Here is a 26,591-nt window from a genome sequence, read left to right as displayed (position 1 = left end):
GGTTACAAAAATACAGTGGGTGGCATTTAATGGGGGGGGGGGGAAGTCCCCAAGGGGGGGTTCTGGGTGGCCCCAAGGGGGTCTCTCTCTGGGTGCCCATGGGGGGCTCAGGCTCCCTGTTGGTTGGTCTCATCCTCCTCGCGCCGCTTCCAGATCTGCAGCAGAGCAGAGGGGGATCAGGTGGGGACGAGGGGCCAGTCAGGGGGTGACACGGGTGACACATCCCTCCAGGACCCCCCCATGGTCCCACCTGGATGTAGGCCTCCGAGAGCGTGATCATCTGGGGCAGGATGTCAGTGACCTGCAGGTCCTGCAGCTCGTACCACTTCCCGGTGCCCTGCGGGGGGGGGAACACATGGGGGGGGTCAGTGGGTGCTAGGGGGGAGTCCCCCCCGTCCCCACCTCCCGCCCGCGGGCACTGACATGGTGCAGGACGTGGATGCGGTAGGAGCCCTCCGTGGGCTTCCCGTCGTGCACGATGTTGGCGACCAGGTCGTAGGTGGTGTTGGGGTGCGCGGACTGCACCTCCTCCGACAGGTACTCGCGCAGGTCCACGTTCCTGCCCCGTGCTCCATCAGCGCCCGCAGCACCCAGAGAGCACCCACAGCCCACACCCAGCACCCAAACCCCCACAGCGCCTGAACCCACCGCCATGCACCCAACCCCCGATGCTGCCAACCCCATCAAACTCCCCCTGAAGGCAACACCCCCCCAGAAGCTTCCAACCCCCCCTTAGATACCCACAAAATGCTTCCACCCCCCCCAGCCACTTCCAAACCCTCTTTAGGCACTTCCCACCCCTTGAGATGCTCCCAAACAGACACTTCCGAATCCCCTCCAGACGCCCTCAAACCCCACCTGGACGCCCACAAAGCTCTCTTGGACGCTTCCAATCTCATCCCGAATGCTTCCCCCCCAGCTTTGGATCCTTCTAAGCCCCCTTTTAGACGCTCCCCCCCGGCTCTGAGCCGCTCGCAGCCCCGCCGGCCTCACGTGATGGGGAAGTTGACGATGGTGGGGTTCTTCTCCACGAAGAAGTTGTTCTTGGTGAAGCGCTTGATGCAGAAGATGAGGTAGGGGGGCAGGCGCGTGAGCTGGAAGCGCTTCAGGAAGTTCTCCTTGTAGGTCTTGTACTCCTTCTCCGTGGCGCCGTTGAACTTGGCCAGGATGCTGAAGAGCGGCACCTGCGGGATGATGAGCTGCTCCTTCTCGTCCTTGTAGAGCGGCGCCGTGGGCAGGTCCAGCGTGAGGTACATGAACGTGGACTCCACCATCAGCTCCTGGTACTCGGCCTTGTGCAGCAGCGCTGCCTTCTCCTCGGCCGGCTGCGGGGTGAGCACCCATGGGGTCAGCACCCACCATGGGGGAGCACCCACCATGGGGGCAGCACCCACCATGGGGAGAGCACCCACCATGGGAGCAGCACCTACCAAGGGAGAGCACCCACCATGGGAGCAGCACCTACCAAGGGAGAGCACCCACCATGGGAGAGCACCCACCATGGGAGAGCACCCACCATGGGGGAGCACCCACCATGGGGAGAGCACCCACCATGGGAGCAGCACCTACCAAGGGAGAGCACCCACCATGGGGGCAGCACCCACCATGGGGGAGCACCCACCACAGCCCCCCATGTGCTCACCAGGTCCGGGTGAGGCAGCTTCTTGGTGAAGATGCGCATGGAGCCCTGGAACACGTCGGTGACGATGGCTGCAGGGACACAGCGGGGATGTGGGGACATGGGGGGGACACAGGGGGTCCTGGGGCTGTCACGAGGGACCCCGTTGCTCTCCACTCACTTTTCTTCTTCCTCTTGGTGCCGCCCAGCGCCGAGTGCAGCGCGTTCAGGAACCAGGAGAGGAAATCCACCCCGTCCCCTGCGCCACAGGGAGCACGGTGGGATCAGTGTCCACATCCCAGCGTCCCCAACCCTATCCCAGTGCCTCCAACCCCATCCCGATGCCCCCATCCCCACCCTGACATCCCCAACCCCATACCCTGACAACCCCATCCCAGGATCCTCAACCGCATCCCAATGCCCCATCCCAACATCCCCAACCCCACTCTGACGGCCCCATCCCAACACCCTCATCCCCATTCCCAGTGTCCCCAACTCCATCCCACCGCCCCCATCCCACCATCCCCAGCCCCATCCCGGTGTCCCCACCCTGCTTGGTGATCTGGAAGCTCTTCTTGCTGCAGAGCACCACTGCCTGCAGCATCTCGTGGGGCGAGACGTGGGCCTTGAAGTTCCGGGGGTTCCAGAGCTTCCGCATGAGCTCCCCGAAGCGCTGCACCAGCAGGAACATGATGTCCCCGGGCGGGCGCTGGATGTTCCGGTAGTTCTCCTCCTCCAGGAAGTAGTTCCGCAGCGGTGGAACGTTGGATAATGCCTATGGGAGAGGAGGGATGGAGCCACCAAGCCCAAAGAGGAGCCAGGATGGTGCCACCAACCCCATAGAGGAGCCAGGATGGAGCCACCAACCCCAAAGAGGAGCCAGGATGGAGCCACCAACCCCATAGAGGAGCCAGGATGGAGCCACCAAGCCCAAAGAGGAGCCAGGATAGAGCCACCAACCCCATAGAGGAGCCAGGATGGAGCCACCAGCTCCACAGAGAAGCTGGGATGAAACCACCAAGCCCATAAAGAAGTCGGGATGGAGCCACCAGCTCCACAGAGGAAGTGGGATGGAGCCAGCAACCCCATAATGGAGCCAGGATGGAGCCACCACTGCCATAGAGGAGTCGGGACGGATCCAGCAGCCCCAGAGCAGGTTCTGGGGGGGTTCTGGGCTCTCACCTGCAGGACAGCGTTGGCGTAGTCATTGGCCTTGATGTTGTTGAGCCCCACGATGCCGGGCAGGTAAGTGGTGCCGTCGTAGGCGCGGGACAGCTTGGCCTGCTTGTCCAGGTTGGAGATCTGCTGGGCGGTGAACGTGGGCTTGAGCACGTACTGCGGGGGAAGCGGGAGTCAGGAACGGAGGGGATACGGCGCTGAGCCCCGCTGTGCCCCCCCCGGGCCCTGGCACCGTGATGTCCTCCAGCGAGGAGTCCAGGATCTCGTAGTTGTCGGGCAGGCAGTAGAACTTGAGCGTGTGCAGGTTGAGGAACACGTGGTGGCTCAGCTGCACGCTGTGGATGTAGGCGTGAGAGCGCAGCCCCCGGCCTGCGGGGACACGGGGGGGACCGGCATCAGGACACGGGGGGGAACCGGCATCAGGACATGGGGGGGACCGGCATCAGGACACGGGGGGAACCGGCATCAGGACACGGGGGGGGGGGGAACCGGCATCAGGACATGGGGGGGGAACCGGCATCAGGACACGGGGGGGGAACCGGCATCAGGACACGGGGGGGAACCGGCATCAGGACACGGGGGGGAACCGGCATCAGGACATGGGGGGGAACCGGCATCAGGACATGGGGGGGGACCAGCATCAGGACATGGGGGGGGGACCGGCATCAGGACACGGGGGGGAACCGGCATCAGGACATGGGGGGGGACCAGCATCAGGACATGGGGGGGGACCCGGCCTCTGTGCACCCTGAGGGTCCCTGCAGCCCCCCACAGCTCCCCGGGTGTCCCCTGGGCATCCCCTCGGTGCTTGGGTGTCCCCCATGTCCCCTCTGGGCACCGCCATGGGGAGCACCGTGGCCCATGGGTGCCCCCCCATTCCCGCTGTCCCACTCACCCCATGGCCCCACCCCCGGTGCTCCCCCGTTTCCGGTGCCCCCCCGGTCCCGCTCACCCTGGAAGTACTTCCCGCACACGAGGCAGGCGTAGACGTTGATGTGGGACAGGGAGATGGAGCAGAGCTTCTCGAAGTCGAAGTCCAGAACGCTCCTGGGGGGGGGCGGAGCTCAGGGGGGGGCCACGCACACGCCGGGGGGGTCACGCACACGCCGGGGGGGTCACGCACACGCCGGGGGGGTCACGCACGCCGGGGGGGGGTCACGCACACACCGGGCCCCAAGCGGCCCCCTCACTTATTGATGGTGTCCAGGTAGGGGCAGTGGCGGCTGCGCTGGTCCTCGGGGTCGAAGCGGCCGTAGCGAACTGCGGGGAATTCACGGCGCTTAACGGGAAGGGAGCGGAAACGGGGACGGCCGCGCCCGGGCCCGCTCCCGCTCCCGCTCCCGCTCCGCACCGGCGGGCTCCGGCTCGGGCTCGGAGTCCCCATCGGGCTCCCGCTCCCGCTTGCCCCGCGCGGGGCCGCTGCTCCCGGGCGCCGGGGCCCGGCGGGGCCGGGCGGGCTCCGCGGGGAGGCCGAGGCCCGGCTCCGCCGCCTCCCGCCGCGCGCGCTCCCGCTCCGCCTCCCGCCGGCTCCGGCCCCGCTCCGCGTCCGCGTCCCGGCGGCTGCGGGAGGAGCCGCGCGAGGAGGAACCGGAACCGGAACCGGAGCCGGAGCCGGAGCCCGGGCCCCGCCGCTCCCGCTTCCCTCGGCTCGACATGGCGGCGGCGGCGGCAACACCGCTACCGCGCATGCGCTCCCGCCACCGGGCGCGGCAGCGGCCCCGCGCATGCGCGCTCCTCGTCCCCCGCGCGCCGTTACCGGAGGGGCTCTTAAAGGGGCCGCGTCCCCGCGCCCGCAGCCCCGGGCCCGGCGGCGATGGAGGCGGCCGCGGGCTGGCGCTACCGGCCGGGCGGGCGGCTCGACATGAGCCACGGCTTCGTGCGGCACATCCGCCGCAACCAGCTCGCCAGGTACCGGCACCCGCGGGCCCGAACCGGGCCGGGGACCCCCCCCCCCCCCGCGGCCCCGGTGCCCCCCGGTCCGGGCCGGGTGTCGCGATATCGCGTGGGTCACGACAGGGACGCGTACGAGAGGGCGCTGCGGCAGGCGCGGGGCCGCGCCCGGCTCCCGGTGACCCCCCCCCGGCCCCGCCGGCCCGACCAGCCCGTGTACAGGCCCCGGCGGCGCGGTGAGACCGGATGGGGGGCGGCCGTGGGGGGCAAAGGGGGTGGGGGGGGTGGGGGCACCCTTGTGGGGGGATGGGTGCACCCATGGTGGGGGATGGGGATGAGGGCACCCATGGGGGGGGATGGGGATGGGGGCACCCATGGTGGGGGATGGGGATGGGGCCACAAATGGGGGGATGGGGGCACCCATGGTGGGGGATGGGGGCACCCATGGGGGGGAATGGGGATGGGGGCACCCATGGGGGGGGATGGGGATGGGGGCACCCATGGTGGGGAATGGGGATGAAGGCACCCTTGTGGGGGGATGGGGGCACTCATGGTGGGGGATGGGGATGAGAGCACACATGGTGGGGGGATGGGGTCACCCATGGGGGGATGGGGATGGGGTCACCCATGGGGGGATGGGGATGGGGGCACCCATGGGGGGAATGGGGATGGGGGCACCCATGGGGGGATAGGGATGGGGCCACAAATGGGGGGATGGGGTCACCCATGGTGGGGGATGGGGATGAGAGCACACATGGTGGGGGGATGGGGGCACCCATGGGGGGGATGGATTCACCCATGGGGGGATGGGGGCACCCATGGGGGGGGATGGGGTCACCCATGGGGGGATAGGGATGGGGCCACAAATGGGGGGATGGGGTCACCCATGGTGGGGGATGGGGATGAGGGCACCCATAGGGGGGGATGGGGATGGGGATGGGGGCACCCATGGGCTCAATGCCCCCCCCCGTCGGTGCTGAGGCCGTGGGTGCCGCAGGGGGTCCCGGGGGTGACACCAGCCCAGGGCCCCCCCCCGACCCCCGTGGGCCGCGGCTTTTCTGCCTCGAGTACGAGGGGGACGACGGCAGCGTCACCAGCGTCATCGTGCACCAGGTGGGGCCCGGGCACCCATGGGGGCTCAGAGCACCCATGGGTGAGGGAGGGGCCGCTGTGTGCAGGGGGTATAGGATGGGGGGGGTGGTGCCGCTGTGTGGTACCCAGCGTGTGGGGGGTGTCTGTGGGGTAGGGGGACTCTGGGGGGCACGGTGGGTGCATGATGGGTGCTGCATCCCCCAGGATGGGTGCCATGGGTGCTGTGGGTCACAGTGGGTGCAATGGGGTTTAGTGGGTGCTGTGGGTCACGATGGGTGTTATAGGTCACAGTGTGCACTATGGGGTGCTGTGGGTCACAGTGTGTTCTGTGGGGTGCCACGGGCCACAGTGGGTGCTGTGGGGCTCAGTTGGTGCTGTGGGCTGCATTGGGTATTATGGATCTCATTGGGTGCTGTGGGGTGCTGTGGCTTGCTATTGGTCTCATTGGGTTCTATGGGCCACAGTGGGTGTTACGGGTCTCAGTGGGTTCTATGGAGCACTGTGGGTTGCTATGGGTCTCATTGCATGCTATGGGTATCATTGGGTGCTGTGGGGCACTGTGGGTTGCTGTGGGTCTCATTGGATGCTAAGGGTCTTATTGGGTGCTATGGGGCACTGTGGGTTGCTATGGGTCTCATTGGGTGCTATGGGACACTGTGGGTTGCTATGGGTCTCATTGGGTGCTATGGGACACTGTGGGTTGCTATGGGTCTCACTGGGTGCTGTGGGACATTATGGGTTGCTATGGGTCTTATTGGGTGCTATGGGTCTCACTGGGTGCTATGGGTCTCGTTGGGTGCTATGGGTCTCGTTGGGTGCTATGGGGCTCATTGGGTGCTGTGGGTCTCGTTGGGTGCTATGGGTCTCGTTGGGTGCTATGGGTCTCACTGGGTGCTGTGGGTCTCGTTGGGTGCTATGGGTCTCAGTGGGTGCTATGGGGCTCATTGGGTGCTATGGGTCTCAGTGGGTGCTATGGGGCTCATTGGGTGCTATGGGTTGGTTGGTGCTATGTGTCTCAGTGGGTGCTGTGGGTCTCACTGGGTGCTGTGGGTCTCACTGGGTGCTATGGGTCTCGTTGGGTGCTATGGGTCTCACTGGGTGCTCTGGGTCTCGTTGGGTGCTATGTGTCTCACTGGGTGCTATGGGTCTCGTTGGGTGCTATAGGTCTCACTGGGTGCTGTGGGTCTCGTTGGGTGCTATGGGTCTCAGTGGGTGCTATGGGGCTCATTGGGTGCTATGGGTCTCAGTGGGTGCTATGGGGCTCATTGGGTGCTATGGGTTGGTTGGTGCTATGTGTCTCAGTGGGTGCTGTGGGTCTCACTGGGTGCTGTGGGTCTCACTGGGTGCTCTGGGTCTCGTTGGGTGCTATGGGTCTCACTGGGTGCTATGGGTCTCACTGGGTGCTATGGGTCTCAGTGGGTGCTATGGGTCTCACTGGGTGCTATGGGTCTCACTGGGTGCTGTGGGTCTCAGTGGGTGCTATGGGTCTCACTGGGTGCTATGGGTCTCACTGGGTGCTATGGGTCTCGTTGGGTGCTATGGGTCTCACTGGGTGCTGTGGGTCTCAGTGGGTGCTATGGGTCTCAGTGGGTGCTATGGGTCTCGTTGGGTGCTATGTGTCTCACTGGGTGCTGTGGGTCTCGTTGGGTGCTATGGGTCTCACTGGGTGCTCTGGGGCTCTCTGTGTCCCAGGGGGACAGCGCAGAGGACGTCACCCAGCGCGTCTGTGCCCGGAGCCCCCTGGAGCCCCCCCTGCGCCGGGCCCTGTGCCAGCGGGTGCAGGACGAGCTCAGGCAGCGCCGGGGAACCGGCTGAGCCCCCGGCCCCGCGCGGGGGCAATAAAGGTTCCGTGAGCTCTGGGGGCTGTGGGGCTCGGGGGGCGCCCCTGGGGGCCTTGGGTGCTGGGGGGGGCGGTTGTGGTTGCGGGGTGTCCCCGGAGCCCGCCGTGGCGTTCGCTTGCGGCAGGGTCTCCCCGCGCATCTTCCCGCTGCGCTGCTGTAGAGCCCCCTCTGCATTCGCCGGGGGGGCCCCGCTCCCGTTGCCTGTCACTGCGGGGGCCCGGGGCCGCCCCGCTGCGCTCACCGCGGGTGCCGGTGGTGCCCGGTACCGGGGCCGGCCGCGGCCCCAGCGCCCGCAGCGGGAGGAGCCCGAGCCCGAGCCCGGCTGCTGCGGGAGCGCGGCTCGGACTGCGGGGAACGGAGCGGCTGCGGCCGGGGGCGCCCCCAGCGACCCCCCCTTTGCGCCGTGTCCCCGTGGTGCGCCCCGGTTCTGTGCCCCCATAGTGCCCCCCAGCCCCTGTGTCCCCATAGTGCACCCCCAATGTCTGCGTCCCCATAGTGCACCCCAAGTCCCCGTGTCCCCATAGTGCACCCCAATATCTATGTCCCCATAGTGCCCCCCAGTCCCTGTGTCCCCATAGTGCACCCCAAGTCCCTGTGTCCCCATAGTGCCCCCCACTCCCTATGTCCCCATAGTGCACCCCAAGTCCCTGTGTCCCCATAGTGCCCCCCACTCCCTATGTCCCCATAGTGCCCCCCAGTCCCTGTGTCCCCATAGTGCACCCCCAATATCTGCATCCCTATAGTGCCCCCCCACTCCCTATGTCCCCATAGTGCACCCCAAGTCCCTGTGTCCCCGTAGTGCACCCCAATATCTGCGTCCCTATAGTGCCCCCCAGTTCCTATGTCCCCATAGTGCCCCCCAAGTCCCTGTGTCCCCATAGTGCCCCCCAATATCTGCATCCCTATAGTGCCCCCCCACTCCCTATGTCCCCATAGTGCCCCCCAAGTCCCTGTGTCCCCATAGTGCACCCCAATATCTGCATCCCTATAGTGCCCCCCCATTCCCTATGTCCCCATAGTGCCCCCCAAGTCCCTGTGTCCCCATAGTGCACCCCAATGTCTGCGTCCCTATAGTGCCCCCCCACTCCCTATGTCCCCATAGTGCACCCCCAGTCCCTGTGTCCCCATAGTGCCCACCCCCAGTTCTGTGTTTCCATAGTGCCCCCCTCATTCCCTGTGTCCCCATAGTCCCCCCCACTCCCTATATCCCCATAGTGCCCCCCCAATATCTATGTCCCTATAATGCCCCCCCACTCCCTGTGTCCCCATCGTGTCCCTGTGGTGTCCCCATGTCCCACCATGGCGCGCAGGCCCCGTGCGCGCTCATCCAGGTCCCGCAGGCGCCCGTCCCGCTCCAGCGCCCGCAGCACGTTCTGCATCAGCCCCGCCTGCGGCACCGGCGCCGCGGCACATGGGGGACACGGTGGGGGGACAGCGGAGACACTGGGGACTACGGGGACGTTGGGAGCATTGCGGACATGGGGGGCTATGGAAACGTTAGGGGGAGGAGAGACACTGGGGGCTGTGGAGACATGGGGGGATCAGGGGGTCCCGGGGACATGGGGACACCCGGACTTTGGAGACGCAGGGACCGTGGCAAGTGGATCATGGGGACATTTGGGATGTGGCGACTATGAGAACACAGGGGACATCAGGGCTATGGGGACATCAGGGCTATGGGGACACTGGGGCTGCAGGAAAGGGGCACATGGGAGAACAGGGACTATGGGGTCACCAGGACATTGGGGACCCTGGGGAACAGGGACTCTGCAGCCATGGGGACATCACAGGGCCACCGGGACCCCAGAGAAGGGCACGATGGGGAAGCAGGTACCATGAGGAGGGGACGTGTGGGGACAGAGAGAACCCGGGGACGGGGACATGGGGCTAACACAGGGACATGGGGACATCATGGGGACCATGGGGAAGGGGCACATGGGGACAGCACGGGGGGACGTTGCAGTATAGGGACATGGGGACACGGGGACCATGGGGGCATCACGGGGACACGGGAACGTGGGGACACACGAGCCATGGGGCACGGCGCGGGGGGGGACACCGGGAGGGGGGGACACGGGGAGACCCCGACGGCTCCAGGTCCCCCCCCCCAGGAAGCGGAAGCGGCGCCGGGGCCGCGCGTTCACCATGGGCCGGTGCCGGTGCCGGTCCCGTCCGGCCCCGGGTGCGTGCGTGACCCCTGCCCGGCGGGGGCCCCCCGCCCCTTGTCTCCTCCCTGGGACCCCGTGTCCGTGACCCCCCCGGCCCCGTGACACCGGTAACAGCGGCACCGCCGCACTGCGCCCTTTGTCCCCGGCGCCATGCACCGGGATGGGCCCGCCCCTCGGCACCGCCCCGCCTGCACCGAGTGCCCCCCCCCGGCCGTGACCCCCCGTGTGTCCGGACGCGATCCCACCCGTGTCCTCCCCACGCCCTCTTCACCGTCCCCCCGTGCCCCCATCTGCGTCCTCCCCAGCACGCCCGTGTCCCCGGGTGCGTCCTCCCGGGTCCCCACCCGCGCCGGTCATTGCTGCCCCGGGGCTGTCTGCAGGTGGGGATGGTGCCGGTGGCCACGAGGGTGGTGGCGATGGTGGCGGTGGTGGTGATGGTGGCGGTGGTGGCGATGGTGTCAATGGTGGCGGTGGTGTCAATGGTGGCGATGGTGGCGATGGTGTCAATGGTGGCGATGGTGTTAATGGTGGTGATGGTGGCGGTGGTGGCGATGGTACCCGCGGGGCTGAGCCCAAGGAGCAGCTTCGGGATGTGCCACCGGAGCCGGTGGTGACCCCTGCGCCACGGCCCTGGAGTGCTGCGACTGCAGGGACACCATTGCCACCACGGGGCCACCCTGGGGACACCACTGCCGCCATGGGGCCGCCATGGGGCCACCCGTGGCCACCGCGGGGTCCCCCGTTATTGACCCCGCCCCTCTCGGGGCTTCCGGGAGCGGCGTCCCAAGCCAGCGGGCGGGGCGTGGGGGTGGGTGTGTCAGGGCGTGGCCCTGTTGGGCTGCCGCGATTGGCGGCCGCCCTCGTGACGCCCGGTGACGTCGCGCGAGGGGCGGAGTCACCGGCGATGGCGGCGGTGGAGGGCGAGGAGCGGGGCCGGGAGCGGGACCTGCCTGGAGCCCCCGCGGGCCCGGCGCGGCGGCGGCGGCCGGAGGCGGCCTCGGGCCCCGGCGCTGCGGAGCCCGAGCCGGGACCGGAGCCGGGACCGGAGCCGGGACCGGAGCCGGAGCCCAGCGTGAGCCGGCGGCTGCTCGGCTTCGAGCTGCGGGACCTGACCCGCTGGCACCGCTTCGTGCGGCTCCTGCACCGCCCCGCAGACCCCGCCGCGCTCGGCGCCTTCCGCGCCGCCTTCGGTGAGCACCGGGAGCCGGGGGGGCCGGGAGCCGGCGCGGCCACGCTGGGCGCGGGTGAAGCTCCCGTCGGTCGCTGCCCCCGCAGGGCTGCTGATGGCGCTGGACGTGCCCCAGGAGCGCGGCATGGCGCTGCTGGACCGGCGCTTCCTGGACGGGCTGGAGGTCTGCCGCTTCCCGCTGCTGCCCGCGCTGCGCCCGCTGCCGCTCGACGGCATGTACCTGCTGTACGGCGTCATGCTGCTCGGTACCGGCGGCGGGGCAGGGACCGGGCTGGGGACTGCCGTGGTAGCGGGTGATGGGCGCCGGGGGTGACCCTGGGGCAGGGACCCGAAGGGGCGCACGGTGGGACATGGGGACAGGGAAACAGGAGGGCTGGGGAGATGCCGGGGCCGCTCCGGCTGTCACCGTGCCCTGGTGCAGGGGCGCTGGGCATGATGCTGGGCTGCTGGTACCGCCTGAGCTGCGTGGCCTTCCTGTGCCCGTACTGGTACGTGCTGCTGCTGGACAAGACCTCCTGGAACAACCACTCCTACCTGTACGGGCTGCTGGCCTTCCAGCTCACGTTCATGGGCGCCGACCGCTACGGGTGCGTGCGAGGGTGCTGGGGGGGCCCCGTGCGTGGCACAGAGAGCCCCCGTGTGATCAGGATGCTCTGGTTGTGGCACAGGGTCCAGTGTGCCCGTAGGGTGACAGAAGCATCCCCTGTGTCACCAGCGTGGTCCCCGTGGCAGTGTGGTGACGGTGACCCATTCTTGGGGTGTCCCCCCCGCTCCGTGTCCCCACAGGTCTGTGGATGGGCTCTTTCGGCCCCAGAAGAGGAACGCACACGTCCCGCTGTGGAACTACACCCTGCTGCGGGCCCAGGTGAGACCTGGGGTCCCCAGTGTGCCCCCGGGGTCCCCAACCTGCCCCCCAGTCGCTGTCCCCACACTGTCCGCGTGCCCCAGATCTTCCTGGTGTACTTCATTGCGGGGCTGAAGAAGCTGGACATGGACTGGGTGAGCGGGTACTCCATGGGCTCCCTGGCGCGCCACTGGCTCTTCGCACCCTTCAGGTGAGGAGGAGGAGGGTGATTGGGTGGGTGAAGGTGAGGAAGGTGATGGGGGGTGATGGGGTGAGGATGAGGAGGGTGATGGGGGGTGATGGGGTGAGGATGAGGTTGGTGATGGGGTTATGGGGTGAGGATGAGGAGGGTGATGGGGGGTGATGGGGTGAGGATGAGGTTGGTGATGGGGGGTGATGGGGTGAGGATGAGGTTGGTGATGGGGGGTGATGGGGTGATGATGAGGTTGGTGATGAGGGGGTGATGGGGTGAGGATGAGGTTGGTGATGGGGGGTGATGGGGTGAGGATGAGGAGGGTGATGGGGGGTGATGGGGTGAGGATGAGGAGGGTGATGGGGTGAGGATGAGGAGGGTGATGGGGTGAGGATGAGGAGGGCGATGGGGTGAGGATGAGGAGGGCGATGGGATGGTGCTGGTGCTTGTGGCGCTGATGCTGGTGCTGTGGCCAGGCTGGTGCTGTCGGAGCAGAGCACCAGCCTGCTGGTGGTGCACGGGGGGGGGCTCCTGCTCGACCTCTCGGCCGGGTTCCTGCTGCTGCTCGACGCCACCCGCCCCATCGCCCTCATCTTCGTCACCTACTTCCACTGCATGAACTCGCAGCTCTTCAGCATCGGTGAGAGCAGCGCCCGCACCCCAAACACCCCCAAACCGGCCCCAAATCCCCCCCATCCTGGGCGGGGGACCCCCTAAACCCGCGTGCCCAGTGCAGGGCACCCCGGTGCAGGGGGTCCCTGAGCCGTGCCCCCCCAGGCATGTTCCCGTACACCATGCTGGCCAGCAGCGGGCTCTTCTGCCAGCCCAGCTGGCCGCGGCGCCTGCTGGCGCGGTGCCCGCGGTGGCTGCGGGGGGGGCTGCCCAGCACCCGCCCCCCCCGCCACAGCCCCGACTGCCACTACGGGGCGCGGGGGGGGCTCCAGCCGCGCCAGCACCTCGCTGCGGCCTTCACCGTGCTCTACGTGCTGGAGCAGCTCTTCCTGCCCTACTCGCACTTCATCACCCAGGTGGGGGCGCGGGGGGGGGGGGGGTGTTTTGGGGATGGGGGGAAAGGTCTGGGGGAGATGTGGGGTATTTTGGGGGGCATTTTGGGGACCATGGGAGGGGTTATTTGGGGACACGGGGGCATTTGGGGACATCAGAGGTGGCACGGGGAGACCTGGTTTTGGATGCGATTGGCAGCCTGGGGGACACGGGGGGATCCCCAGGGGGCTTGGGGGCATTTTTAAGGGCGGGGGGGTTGGGGGAGGCACTTTGGGGGGCTCTGCTTAGGCCCGGGGGGGTACTTCTGAAGATGGGGGCATTTTCCTTGGCTACAAGGATGGGGTTTGGATGTGGGGGGAGCATTTTGGGGGACACGGGGGTCCTTTATGCGGAAGTGCTGGGGGGGGGCACAGGGATCACCCAGCCCTTCCTCGTCCCCCCCCAGGGCTACAACAACTGGACCAACGGCCTGTACGGCTACTCCTGGGACATGATGGTGCACTCCCGCTTCCACCAGCACGTCAAGATCACGTACCAGGACGGGCTGACCGGGGACGTGGGGTACCTCAAACCGGGGGTGAGCAGAGCCCGAGGGGGGCACCGGGGCTGCAGGGGGGGTCCGCAGCCTCCAATCACCCCCCCACACACACACTCCGGGGTAGGTGTTCACGCAGAGCCGGCGCTGGAAGGACCACGCGGACATGCTGAAGCAATACGCCACGTGCCTGAGCCAGCTCCTGCCGCGCTACAACATCTCCGAGCCCCGCATCTACTTCGACATCTGGGTCTCCATCAACGACCGCTTCCAGCAGAGGTTTGGGGCGGGGGGGGGGGGATGTGGGGAGCAGCCCCCCCAGAGGCGCTGCCGGGGGGTGCTGAGGGCCGCGGGTGCCGCAGGCTCGTGGACCCGCGCGTGGACGTGGTGCGGGCGCCCTGGTCCCCGTGGCGCCGCACGCCCTGGGTGCTGCCGCTGCTGCTGGAGCTGTCCCCGTGGCGGCAGCGGCTGCAGGAGCTCGAGAGCAGCCTGGACGGGCACACGGACGTCGTCTTCATCGCCGACTTCCCCGGTACGGGGCAGTGCTGGGGGGGGGGGGGTTTGAACCCCAGTGATGGGGGGGGGGGCCCGAACCCCATTTGTGTCCCCCCCCCCCCTAGGGCTGCACTTGGAGAACTTTGTGAGTGAGGACCTGGGCAACACGAGCCTGCGGGTGCTGCGGGGAGAGGTGCTGGTGGAGCTGGTGGAGCAGCACCGCAACCACTCGCTGCGGGAGGGCGAGGGCATGCAGGTGAGCGCAGGAGGTGCAGGTGAGCGCAGGGGGTGCAGGTGAACACAGGGGGTGCAGGTGAGTGCAGGGGGTGCAGGGGATGCAGGTGAGCGCAGGGGGTGCAGGTGAGCACAGGGGGTGCAGGTGAGCGCAGGGGGTGCAGGTGAGCGCAGGGGGTGCAGGTGAGCGCAGGGGGTGCAGGTGAGCACAGGGGATGCAGGTGAGCACGAGGGGCGCAGATGAGCGCGGGGGGCAGTGGGGCAGGTTGGGGGGCTCCATGGAGGCTGAGCCCCGGTGCCCCCGCAGCTGCCGGCGGGGCAGTACCACAAGGTGCACACGGTGTCGGCCGAGCCCTCGTGCTACCTCTACCTGTACGTGAACACCACGGCGCGGGCGCTGGAGCTCAACCTGACCCGGCTGCAAGAGCTGCGGGACCGGGCGCGCAACGGCACCGGTGAGCGCCGGGATGGGGATGGGGATGGGGATGGGGGGGGATCCGCAGCCGTCACTGAGCGCGTCCCCCCCGCAGCGCCCGAGCCGCTGCCCCCGGAGCTGCGGCCCGCTGCTGGGGGAGCCGCTGCCGCCCGGCGCCGCCGCCGACCCGCTCGTGGCGCTGCTGCTGCGCAGGGAGCGGCGGCAACGGGAGCGGGAGCGCGGGGCCGGGCTCGGGCAGCGCCTGCGCCGCTTCCTGCGCAGGAAGCTCCGGCTGTTCCGCAGGAGGTGCGTGCCCCCCCCCAACCCCATCACTGCTGCCCCCAACCCCCTCACTGCTGCCCCCAACCCCGTCACTGCTACCCCCAACCCCCCTCACTGCTGCCCCCAACCCCCTCACTGCTGCCCCCAACCCCATCACTGCTGCCCCCCAACCCCATCACTGCTGCCCCCAACCCCATCACTGCTGCCCCCAACCCCATCACTGCTGCCCCCAACCCCATCACTGCTGCCCCCCAACCCCATCACTGCTGCCCCCCAACCCCATCACTGCTCCCCCCCAACCCCATCACTGCTGCCCCCCCAACCCCATCACTGCTGCCCCCAACCCCATCACTGCTGCCCCCCAACCCCATCACTGCTCCCCCCAACCCCATCACTGCTCCCCTAAACTCTCACTGCAGACCCCCCAAACCTTATCTTTGCCCCCCCCCCCCACTATTGACCCCAACCCCTCACAGACCCCTCCAAACCCCCATTACTGGGGTGCTCTCATTACACCACCCCCAATCCCCCAGCACTGACCCCCATCACTGACATCCCTCCCCAGTCTCAGCACTGACCCTCAAACCCTCATAGATGTGACCCCCCCCAAAACTCTTACTATGGACCCCAACCCCTTATCAGCCCCCCTCAAACTGTGATACCTTCAAACCCTCACCCTTGACCAGAACCCATCACTGACCCCCCCAAACTCTCACTACAGACCCCCAGCCTCTTGCCTACCCCATCTCTCCATCACTGCCCCCCCCAGTCTCTCATTATGGCCCCTCATTACTGTGACACCCCCAACCCTTATGTGCCCCCCAAATCCCTCACCACCAATCCCCAACCTGTTACTGACCCCCCCATCACAGACACCCCACACCTTGGCACTGACCCACAACCCGCATTACTGCCCCCCAAACCTCATCTTTGCCCCCTCACAGACCCCCCCCCCCAACACCTCTTCTTGCTGACCTCCAAACCCTCATTACTGAGACCCTCTTGTTATGGCCCCCCCCAGCCCATCACCTACCCTCAACCCTTCCTAATGGGCCAACGCCCTTGTCACTATGCCCCCCCAACTCTCATTACTGTGCCCCCCCCTAAACTCTCATTATGGCCCCTCATTATGTGCCCCCCATAATCCTTCCTCACCATCCCCCCCTTTGTTACTGACCCCCCATCAGACACCCCAAACCTTGGCACTGCCCCCTCCCCTTTTAAAGACCCTCTAAACCCATCACTCACCTTCAAAGCCGCCTTATCCCCCTCCCCAACCTCAGACCTGAGCCTCACGCTATCACTGATGGGACCCCCCAAAACTCTTATGGACCCCAAACCCCTTTGTTACAGCCCCCCAACCCATCCCTGTGACCCCAGCCCTCATCACTGTTACCCCAGAACCTCAGCAGTGACCCCCAACCCTGCCAGCTCTCCCCATCCCTGCTCCCCCCAACCTCTCATTACTGGGACCCCCAAATCGCTCCTCCCCAACTCCCCCATCCATGGTACTGACCCTCAATCCCCCATCACTGCCCCCCCAAACCGGCTGCAGCCCCTTATTAATGTAGGCCCCTCCCAGACACCCCAAACCTTGGTACTGACCCACAACCCCTCCTTACTGCCCCCCAAACCATTCCAAACCTCATTAGTGACCCCCCAACCCCTCATCACTGACCCCCAACTTCCCATTAGTGACCCCTCACTCCTGCCCCCCCCCGCAGCGTGCTGATGACCTGCATCTCCCTGCGGAACCTGGCCGTGGGGCGGCCCCCCCCGCAGCGCCTGGCGCAGGAGCTCGCCTTCGCCGACTGGCGCCCGGAGGAGGAGGGGGGTGACGATGGGGGGGACACGGACACAGTGGGGGGGGACCCCGAGCTCTGAGCCTGCCCCCCCCACCCCAGCACGGGCTGAGGGCGGCTGCGTCGAACCCAGTCTTTATTTGCCATTTGGGAGCATTTTGGTGGAATCCGAACAAAATGGAATAAAAACCTCGGGAAAAGAAGGGAAATAAAATAAAAACCAAAGGGGAGGACACCCCCCCTTCACCCCCTCCCCCGTTCCCCCCCCCCCTTTGCCAAGGCACTTGGGGGGCCCGGGACGGGCAGTAAACAAGCCGGCTTCTCTGTACCACACCGGCCAAAGCGCCCTGTCCCGGGGCTGTCACCCCGCTTTGGAGTGGGAATTGGGGGGGGGGGGTGATGGGGGGGATGGAGAAGGAGGGGGGGGAAGCTGGAGGGGGGAATCAAGAGCTGCCGCGTGAGCCGGGGGCTTCTCTGTACTCACACCCCCCCTCAGCACACAATAAATACACCGCTAGAAAAACACGTTCAAGTATCAACACCCCCCCCCAAAGCTTTGAATGCCCCCCCCGACCCCCCCAGGATCCATCCCTAAGCTCGGCCGAGGCCCCCCCACCCCGGGGGAGAGTTGTGCAGTTTGTGGAGTCACTTCGGTTGTTGGCTAAAAAATACTTAACTTAAAACAACCAGCAAAGGGTTATTCCTCCTCACACTGGAGGGGGGGGTGGTTTTAACACCGTGTCCCCCCCTGCACCCCTGTGTGTGTGTCCCCCATAATGTGTGTCCTCTGAGGGATAACAAGTTAAAATCAGGGTTAGGACAAGTCCAGCACCAGCAAGGCCCCCCCCCCACAGCTCCATCTGCACCGTGGGGGGGGGGGACACGGTGTTAACCCCCCCTTGGGGGGGCTTTTTACCATCTCGGAACTCGGATGTGCCACCGAGGTTTCAAGAGCAGCCGGAGGGGTTGGGGGGGCCGAGGCCACGTGTGGTCCCCATGGAACCCATGGCGAGAGGGAAGAGGGAGGGACATGGGGGGGCCGGGGGGGCCCAGCTCTTACCCCCCCAGAGCCCAGGGGCTTCTCTGTAGCCTACGCCCGCAGGGGTGGGGGGAAAAGCCTGACAAGGGCCGGGATTTTCCTCAGTACTTGAGTTTTTTGGGCACTTCCCAAGGGAAACTGTCCCTACCGAAGTGGCCATAGGCTGCGGTCCTCTGATAGAGGGGCTTCTTCAGGTCCAGGTCCCTGCAATGACACAAGTGCTCAGCCCCCCCGTGTGTGTGTCCCCAATCCCTGCTCGTGTCCCCTCGGTCCCTGTGCCCCCCCCCCCGCCCCGTTACCTGACGATCACCCCCGGGCGAAGGTCAAAGTTCTTCTTGACGATCTCCAGCAGCTCCCGCTCGCTCTTCTGGAGGTGCCGTAGTGGAAGATGGAGATGGACAAGGGGTGGGACACCCCGATGGCGTACGACACCTAAAGGTGGGGATGGGGGGCACGGAATAAGCCTGAGGACACCCCCCTAAAGCAGTGTGGGGAGGGGGAGAGGAACCAGCACCCACCTGCACCAGCACCCTGCGGCACAGCCCGGCCTCACGAGGGACTTGGCCACCCAGCGCGCGGCGTAGGCAGCCGAGCGGTCCACTTTGGTGTAGTCCTTCCCCGAGAAGGCGCCGCCAGCCGTGTGCCCCCCACCCCCCCGTACGTGTCCACGATGATCTTGCGGCCCGTGAGGCCGGCATCACCCTGCGGGGACATCACCGCCACTGTCACCATCACTGCTGTGGTGCCGCCACCATCACTGCTGTGGTGCCGCCACCATCACTGCTGTGGTGCCGCCACCATCACTGCTGTGGTGCAGTCACCACGGTGTCAGCAGGAGCACAGCATTACCTGGGGACCGCCGATGACAAAGCGGCCGCTGGGCTGGAGGTGGTAGATGGTGTCATCGTCCAGGTACTTGGCCGGCACCACGGCCTTGATGACCTTCTCCTTCAGTGCATCCCGCATCTCGTCCAGGGACACCTCCTCGTCGTGCTGCACCGAGATGACGATGGTGTGCACGCGGATGGGGATGACAGCGCCGCGGTCCTGCATGTACTGCACCGTCACCTGCCGAGACGGGGGACATGGGGCCATCAGGGAGGCGTGGGGACACGGGACAGCAGGTTACAGGTGCCGGAGCCTCACCTGTGTCTTGGAGTCAGGGCGCAGCCAGGGCAGGGTGCCATTGCGGCGCAGCTCGGCCAGCTTGGCGTTGAGCTTGTGCGCCAGGACGATGGTGAGGGGCATGCACTCCTCTGTCTCATCCGTGGCATAGCCAAACATCAGCCCCTGTGCGAGGGGAGGGAAATGGGGGTGAATCTACAGCTCCCCCGGCCTTTCCGCGGCAGCACCAGTGGCACGAGGCCTGACCTGGTCCCCAGCACCGATGTCCTCCTCGCTGCGGTCCAGATGCACGCCCTGAGCGATGTCGGGCGACTGCTGCTCCAGTGCCACCAGCACGTTGCACGTCTTGTAGTCGAAGCCTGGGGCAGAGCCAAGGCCACGTTGAGCCCAATGTGCCAAGACCACCCCCCCCAGCACCAAGCTGTGCCACCCATCCCCTCCCTAGCACCTACCTTTGGAGGAGTCATCGTAACCGATGTGCTTGATGGTGTCCCGAACCACCTTCTGGTAGTCCACCGCCGCGCGGGATGTGATCTCCCCGGCCAGCAGGATCATCCCCGTCTTCGCCACTGTTTCTGGAGGGCAGGAGGGTGATGTCAGTGCTGGCGTCACCCCCCCCAGCACTGGCGTCACCCACCCTATGTCCCCCGGGGGGAGCCACACTCACCACAGGCCACCTTGGCATCAGGGTCCTGCTTGAGGTGGGCGTCCAGGACAGCGTCACTGATCTGGTCGCAGATTTTATCTGGGGGACAGAGGGTGAGGCTGTGACAGGCACGGCCCTTCCTTCCGCTGGGAAGCGGAGCACGAGCCTCCCGTTAATCCCGAGGGCTCCAGCAGTGCACAAAGCCCTCGCCTTGTCCCCGAGCCGGCTTCTTAGCCTGGAATTCCAGGCATTTACCAGTTAAGCTCTAGTTACAGCCGGGTCAGAGCTGGGCCTCAGCCACAGACGGCAGTGCTGGAGGGGCCTGGCACTGCCAGGGGCTCCCGGCTTTCCCAGCTGGAGCGTGCCAGCTTCCGGCTCCCGGCTCCCGGGGGGTGCTGCTGCGCGCCTGTCACCTCCCACCGGATACCCAGTGCCCAGGATGGGCTATGGGAGAGGCTGAGCCCCCTCCTGCTCCCTGGAGCTTCCCAAAGGCCACCCGGGGCTGGGCCGTGAATAAGCAATTCCCAGGGACCGCGGCGTCCTTGGCCACGACCTCTGGGGACAGATCTGGGAGAGGATGAGGCAGCCCCGGGCTGGGGCGAAGGGGGGGCGGCTCTGCAGGGCTCTGCTTGGGGTGAAAGAGCACAGGGGCAGCCTCGCACCGCACCCAAGTGAGCAATGCCTGATCCCTGCGGCAGCAGCGCCTGACCGGGGCGTGGGGAGCCCCGAGGGCACCCCCAGCACGGGTGCAGGGCTCGGACCGTGCCGTGGGGCAACGCGGTTCCAACAGAGCCCCCCGCGGCCCTGGGGCAGCGATCCCGGGGGTGTGGGGGATCCAAGCTGTGACCCACGGGGAGCTCGGGGGGGCTGCAGCAGCCCCCATGGTGGCCCCGAGCCCCCAGCGGCGGTGGGTACAAGTGGGGGACTCCTCACCTCATCACCCCCCGCTGGGGGGAACCGGTGACCCGGCGGGGCACAACCGGGATCTGCTCAGTCACGGCTGAGTCACGGCAGCCCCAAACCCCCCCCCCGGCGCTGCGTCACCCGGTAACACCCCCCCCCCCAAACCCCAGCCCCAACAACACGCATCACGTCATATCGCGACATGTCGCGTGTGCCTTGCCCTCCCACCCCACCCCCCCAACCCCCCCCCCCCCCCCCGCAGCACCCCACGCGGGAAGCACGTGCGCGGCGGGGGCCGCAATGCGGCGCGCGCCGCCCCGCCACTGCGCGCACGCCCGGTGGCGTCACCGCCCCCCCCCCCCCCGATCCCGCCGCCGGGAGACCCCCCCCCCCCGAGCGCGCGCGCGGCCATTCCCCCCCCCCCCCCCTTTCTCTCCGCCCGCCCCGCGGCCTGCGCCTGCGCCCTCCGCGCCTCGGCCCGCACCTGGGTGCCCCTCGCCCACGGACTCGGAGGTGAAGAGGAACGTGCCCTCCTCGATGAGCACCTCGTGGAACCCGTTCAGTTGCCCGTTCATGGCGCTGGCGGAGCGGCGGCGGCGGCGGCGCGGGACACGGCAGCAGCTCCCTCGGCCGCGGCAGACTGAGCGCGCCGCCCGCCGCGCCGCCTCTATTTGTACACTCCTCGCCCCGCCCCCTCTCCCCGCACCGCCAATGGCGAGCGCCGAATGCGCTGCGGCGCAAACCACTGTGGGACAGCGGGGGAGGAGCGGGAAGGCACTCCTGCCGCGGCCGCTGCCGCTGCGCCTGCCCGGCTCCCCCGCGGGGGACCGGCCGCCGGGCGGAGGGTCGAGAGGGCGGCTGGGCCGGGCCGCTTCCCCGCGGGGCGCGGCCGGGCGGGCGGGAACCGGCGGGTCCCCCCCGGTGCTCCCCGGCAGCGGCGCTGCCGCATGGACCCTCCCGCGCTGCCCGGCGGCTCCAGGCGCGGGTGCCGGGCGCGCAGGCGCGCTGAGCCGGCCGCGGGCGGCGGGGCCGGTCCCTCAGCGCCGCCGCCATCTTGCGGGGCGAGCGGCTCCGCCATTGTGCGGGCCCGGCCCCGGGCTGGGCAGCAGGAGCCGTTGGAGCGGCGGGGGGGGGTTAACACACACCGGGTGCAGCAGCCCCGGGGAGCTCCCCGTGGGCCGGCACTGTCAGCACCACCCTCAATGGCTGTGCCAACCCCAACCCATGGGGGCACGGACTCTTCCTGTCTGCCACCTCCCCGGGGCTCGGGTGTGCTCCAGAGCCGGCCTCCGGGCTGGAGACTGCCCCACACGGGGTAAGGAAGGTAAAAGTCCCCCAAATCACAACGGCAAAAGCAAGCATGCAGGCCCAGTGACCCATTTTGCAATGGCAAAAGCCCTGAGACCGAGCCCCCGGCGCTGTGTGTGTGGGTGAGGCGCTGGGGAATGGGCGCTGGAATCGTGTCCTGCCTCTCGTTGGGACGGGAACAGCATTTTCCATCCTGACATCCCTGCATGTTCAACCGAGCTCCAGGGCGAGGAGATGCTGGCAGCAGCATCCCATCTATTGCATGCTTTGTTCCAAAGAACAGCCCAGTTCTGCCATCCCATCCGGGCTCTCCTCCCCAAGCAGCATCCCGGCCCCAAGCAGCTCTGACGCCGTCCATCATGGAGCTGCAGGAGCTCGGGCTGCACAGCCGGGAAGCCAACAGCTCCGGGGAGCACCCAGGACCTGGATCCAATTCCTGGTGCTTGGAGTTACGGCACCGGGGGCTCCGTGTGCCGTCGGCTCAGGTTCCCCTGCTCGGCACGAGCTGAAGCCTTTGGCCATAAACGGACCTTCACTGGGGTCAGGTTTGTGCCCTCCTTTGCCATGAGGCCTCCACTCACACCCAGGGAGCATCGGGATCGACGGCTCCTGAATCCAGCTCCTCATCCCTATGGATGGTCAGGACTAAGGTGGGGCCGTGGCCAGGACCTGGGGCCATTGTGGCCTCTCGGTGCCTGATGCAACCGGGCACCGCAGTTGCCAGTGCTGGAGCCGCCCCAGCGCCGGCACCGGCCTCTCCCGGTTGTGCAGCCCGAGCTCCTGCAGCTCCATGATGGCAGGACAGACGGACACCGGGCACACGTGTGCCCAGGGCAGGCAGGACACCAGGGACCCGCACCCGCAGGGCAGACGGACACCCAGGACAGACACCCATGGCCCTGGTGCTGAGGGCAGACCGGCACCCATGTCTCTTGATAGCCGGGATGGACAGACAGCCGGGACAGATGGCTGCACCCAGACACCCAGCACAGGAACCCTGCACCCTGCCACTCAGTACAGGCACCCTGCACCCTGCCACCCAGCACAGGAACCCTGCACCCTGCCACTCAGCACAGGCACCCTGCACCCTGCCACCCAGCACAGGCACCCTGCACCCTGCCACTCAGCACAGGCACCCTGCACCCTGCCACCCAGCACAGGCACCCTGCACCCTGCCACTCAGCACAGGAACCCTGCACCCTGCCACCCAGCACAGGCACCCTGCACCCTGCCACCCAGCAGTGATGGGCACCCATGACCCTGGTATTCAGGACAGACAGACACCTGTGTCTCTGGTACCCAGGACACATGGCTGCACTCTGCACCCCAGCACCCAGGACAGACGGACACCCTGCACCCTTATACTCTGGACAGACACCCATGTCTCCCAGCACCCAGGACAGACAGACACCCTGCACCCTTATACTCTGGACAGACACCCATGTCTCCCAGCACCCAGGACAGACGGACACCCTGCACCCTTATACTCTGGACAGACACCCATGTCTCCCAGCACCCAGGACAGACGGACACCCTGCACCCTGCCACGCAGGACAGAGACCTCCTGCACCCTGACACCAGGACAGACACCGGGGCAGGACCCCGGGGGAGCCTTGGGACGCGTATCGCCCCTCCTACCTCATTTGCATACTGCTCATATGCATAAGGGGCGGGAAAACACTCCCTTTCCCCGCCTCTGGACATACATTGGACCGGGAGTCGGCTCCTCGTGGAAGCACGGAGCGGCCCCCTCAGGCGCCGGAGCTCCCGGGGGTGCAGCCCCCCAGTCCTGGTCATTGCTTGCTGCTCCCGCTCCTCCCGGTGCTGCCGGGAGTGGGAAGAGACAAGGGGGGGTTATGGGATGGGGAAAGGGAGATCCCCCCCCCTCAACACCCCCTTCTAGGTCTGGTCCCCACAGAGCCCTGGACTCGGCTGCCAAGGCACCCCCTGCTCCACACGGACCCCCCACCCCGGCTGCTGGGTGCCCCCTGCACCCCAGGGACTTCCTACCCTCATTGACAGGCACCCCGTGCACACCACGGAGCCCACCCCAGGCTCTTGGGCACCCCATGCACACCAGGGCCCCCCTGCCCTAGCTCAAAGGCACCCTATGGACCCCCCACCCAGCCAGCAGGCACCGCAGGGACCCAACGGCACCCATGCACCCCAAAGGCCCCTCTGCCCTGATTCACAAGCACCCTGTGCACCCCAGCTAGAAGGAACAACCTGCCCTGGACCAAAGGCTCCCCGAGGACACCCCTCCAACGATGCTGGGCACCCATGCACCACAGAGACCCCCTCGCAGGCTCATGCGAGTCCCAAAGCCCCCCCGCCCCCGGCACCCCCCTGCAGCCCCTCCCCATGGACACATCCACGCTCGGGTGGCGCAGCGAGGAGGGCGCTGCTGCTCGAGAGCAGAGGTTGCCAGTTCGAGCCCCCCCTGCGCCAGCCCCGACGGGCGCTGCGCCCCCGCTTGCGTCCCCCCGCGTGTGCCCCGTCCCCGCTCTGTGTCTCCCGTCCCGTCCCCGCCCCGCTCCGGGCCGTGCCGAGCCCGCGGCGGGGCGGAACCAGCGCTTCCCCCTCGGCAGCCGTGAGGCAACGGCTCCGCCGCCCGCCGCTTCCTCCCTCGTCCCATGGGTGAGCGGGGACCCCCGGCAGCGGGAGGCGGCGGCGGGGCCCTGGCGCGCAACCCCGCGCTGCCCCTCGCCCTCCTCCTCCTCTGTCTCCGCGCAGAGGCCGAAGCCGCCGCCCGCGGCCCCGCGCCCGCCCCGCGGCGCGCAGCGCTCCGGTACCGGTGAGTGGCGCTGCGGGCGCGGGGCCGCGCGGGGCGGGGCGGGGCGGGGGGGGCAGCGGTGTCCGCGCTGTCCCCGCAGGATGCGCGACGTGGACCACAAGAGCCTTTACCTGCGCGACGGGCGGCTCGTGGCCGGGCCCCTGCAGGGGAGCAACGCGGCGCGGGAAGGTGAGGGGGGGCCCGGCGGGGGGGGCCGGGCCGGGCCGGGCCGGGCACCGACGGGGCCCCCCCTTGGAGCGCGCCCTGACGCGGGGCGGGGGGGGCGCCCCAGAGGAGGTGTTCTGGGTGCCCAACCGCGCCTTCGCGCCCGCCCGGCTGCCCCTCGTCATGGGCATCCAGAACGGGTCCCGGTGCCTCGCCAGCGCCCGCGCGCCCCGGCCCAGCCTGAGCCTGCAGGTCAGCCACCGGCAGCGGGGGACCAGGGGGATGGGGGCACCCATGGGGGCGTCGCTGGGGATGGGGATATCGATGGGGGCACCGTGGGGACACCAATGGGATGGGGGCATCCATGGGGTGGGGGCATCACGGGGATACCAGGGGGATGCATGGGGATGGGGACGCCAATGGGAACACCACTGAGATGGAGACTCCAGTGGGGATGGGGATGTCACTGGGGGCACCATGGGGATGGAGTCATCAGTGGGCACACCAAAGGGATGGGGACACAGAGGCAGATGGAGATGGACACCAGTGGGATGGGTAAACCAATGGGCATTGAGACACCACGGGGACAAGGACATCAATGGGGACACCAAAGGGATGGGGACACCGATGGGGATGGGGACACAAAGAAATGGGAACACGGTGGGGACACTGCTGGAACACTGGGATATCATTGGGCATGGGGACATTGATGGAGACATCATTGGGGATGGGGATATCGATGGGGACACCGTGGGGACACCAATGGGATGGGGGCATCCGTGGGGATGGGTACACCAATGGGGATGGGGAAATCACGGGGACACCTTGGGGAAGGGACACCACGGGGCCCCCAAAGGGATGAGGGTGGAATGGGGAGGGGGCAACACGGGGATGCGAATGCCAGAGAGATGGGGACGCCATGGGGACGCTGTGGGGATGGGGACATCACTGGGTACGGCAAAGAAACGGGGACACGAAAGGGATGGGGACGCCCTGGGGAGGGGACGCCACGGGGCTGGGGCGACCGCAGCCCCCGCTCTCGCGGCCCCCCTTTCCCCCGCGGCTGCCCGGTGCCGTCCCGCGCCCATCCCGGTGCCGTCCCGGTGCCGCCCCGTGCCGGTGCCGCCGCAGGACGCCGACGTCCGGGAGCTGCCCCGCGCCGGGGCGGCCTCGGCCGCCTTCACCTTCTTCCGCTCGTACCGGGCCGGGCTGTGGCGCTTCGAGTCGGCCGCGAACCCCGGCTGGTTCCTGTGCACCTCGGCGCGGGGCCACCAGCCCCTGGGGCTCTCCCGGCGCCCCGACGCCAGCACCCGCCTCGACTTCTACTTCAGCGCCGCCGAGGGCCCGGAGCCCGGCCCCGGGGACGGGGCCCCCCCCGCTGGGGACCGGGACCCCCCCCCGGTGACCCCCGGTGACGCCGCGGGGCAATAAAGCTGCCGAGGGCACCACTCCCGTGTCGGGCACAGGTTATGGGGACATGGGGGTACAGGGGGACACGGGCACAGGAGCCTGCTGGCATCACAGGTGTCCCTCAGGGATCGGTGTTGGGATCGCTCTTGTTCCACACCTTCATGGCTGACACGGACAGTGGGATTGATGCGCCCTCAGCAAGTTTGCCGATGACACCGAGCTGTGTGGCCCGGTTGATGCGCTGGAGGGAAGGGATGGGATCCAGAGGGACCTCGACACGCTTGTGAGGTGGCTGATGCCAACCTTATGGAGTTCAACCACGCCAAGTGCAAGGTCCTGCACCTGGGTGGGAGCAATCCCAGCACAGCTGCAGGTTGGGCAGAGAAGAGATTCAGAGCAGCCCAAGGAGAAGGACCTGGGGGTGCTGGTCGATGGAAAAT

The 26,591-nt window shown here is 67.7% G+C and overlaps 5 protein-coding genes across 5 annotated transcripts; 3 read left to right on the top strand and 2 right to left on the bottom strand.

The window, feature by feature from the left end:
* Positions 1 to 2: 2 nt before the first annotated feature.
* USP39 (ubiquitin specific peptidase 39) lies at positions 3 to 4,500 on the bottom strand. Its single transcript, XM_065659328.1, has 12 exons — positions 4,149 to 4,500; positions 3,988 to 4,057; positions 3,750 to 3,844; positions 3,030 to 3,166; positions 2,801 to 2,953; positions 2,168 to 2,393; positions 1,800 to 1,877; positions 1,643 to 1,710; positions 994 to 1,325; positions 424 to 559; positions 251 to 337; positions 3 to 155 (listed from the first exon to the last, which is right to left on the bottom strand). Exons 1-12 carry the CDS (start codon positions 4,483 to 4,485, stop codon positions 108 to 110), a joined length of 1,767 nt encoding a protein of 588 aa, XP_065515400.1. The 5' UTR covers positions 4,486 to 4,500; the 3' UTR covers positions 3 to 107.
* On the top strand, positions 4,405 to 7,638 carry C22H2orf68 (chromosome 22 C2orf68 homolog). Its single transcript, XM_065659331.1, has 4 exons — positions 4,405 to 4,705; positions 4,814 to 4,923; positions 5,685 to 5,800; positions 7,472 to 7,638. Exons 1-4 carry the CDS (start codon positions 4,611 to 4,613, stop codon positions 7,592 to 7,594), a joined length of 444 nt encoding a protein of 147 aa, XP_065515403.1. The 5' UTR covers positions 4,405 to 4,610; the 3' UTR covers positions 7,595 to 7,638.
* Positions 7,639 to 10,276: 2,638 nt separating this feature from the next.
* Positions 10,277 to 16,985, top strand: GGCX (gamma-glutamyl carboxylase). The gene is given in 15 exon segments (XM_065659326.1): positions 10,277 to 10,978; positions 11,064 to 11,222; positions 11,399 to 11,564; positions 11,764 to 11,842; positions 11,926 to 12,032; positions 12,491 to 12,654; positions 12,792 to 13,042; positions 13,465 to 13,596; positions 13,682 to 13,833; positions 13,917 to 14,086; positions 14,175 to 14,305; positions 14,591 to 14,738; positions 14,814 to 14,842; positions 14,844 to 15,004; positions 16,705 to 16,985. Coding segments are annotated over 15 exon segments (2,502 nt in total). The 5' UTR covers positions 10,277 to 10,485; the 3' UTR covers positions 16,865 to 16,985.
* MAT2A (methionine adenosyltransferase 2A) lies at positions 16,844 to 21,161 on the bottom strand. The gene is given in 13 exon segments (XM_065659327.1): positions 16,844 to 18,025; positions 18,121 to 18,193; positions 18,196 to 18,253; positions 18,340 to 18,368; positions 18,371 to 18,455; positions 18,457 to 18,477; positions 18,479 to 18,523; positions 18,671 to 18,889; positions 18,968 to 19,111; positions 19,193 to 19,305; positions 19,399 to 19,521; positions 19,614 to 19,691; positions 20,980 to 21,161. Coding segments are annotated over 13 exon segments (1,182 nt in total). The 5' UTR covers positions 21,071 to 21,161; the 3' UTR covers positions 16,844 to 17,922.
* A 2,663-nt stretch (positions 21,162 to 23,824) lies between these two features.
* On the top strand, positions 23,825 to 26,186 carry LOC136003546 (dapper homolog 3-like). The gene is made up of 4 exons (XM_065659251.1): positions 23,825 to 24,440; positions 24,677 to 24,765; positions 24,869 to 24,993; positions 25,873 to 26,186. Exons 1-4 carry the CDS (start codon positions 23,914 to 23,916, stop codon positions 26,170 to 26,172), a joined length of 1,041 nt encoding a protein of 346 aa, XP_065515323.1. The 5' UTR covers positions 23,825 to 23,913; the 3' UTR covers positions 26,173 to 26,186.
* Positions 26,187 to 26,591: the final 405 nt, after the last annotated feature.

Source organism: Lathamus discolor, chromosome 22 (genome assembly GCF_037157495.1).
Source record: "Lathamus discolor isolate bLatDis1 chromosome 22, bLatDis1.hap1, whole genome shotgun sequence".
Classification (NCBI taxonomy): Eukaryota; Metazoa; Chordata; class Aves; order Psittaciformes; family Psittacidae; genus Lathamus; species Lathamus discolor.
The sequence above is the reverse complement of the archived record's forward strand: the minus strand, read 5'-3'. Positions and strand labels throughout refer to the sequence as shown.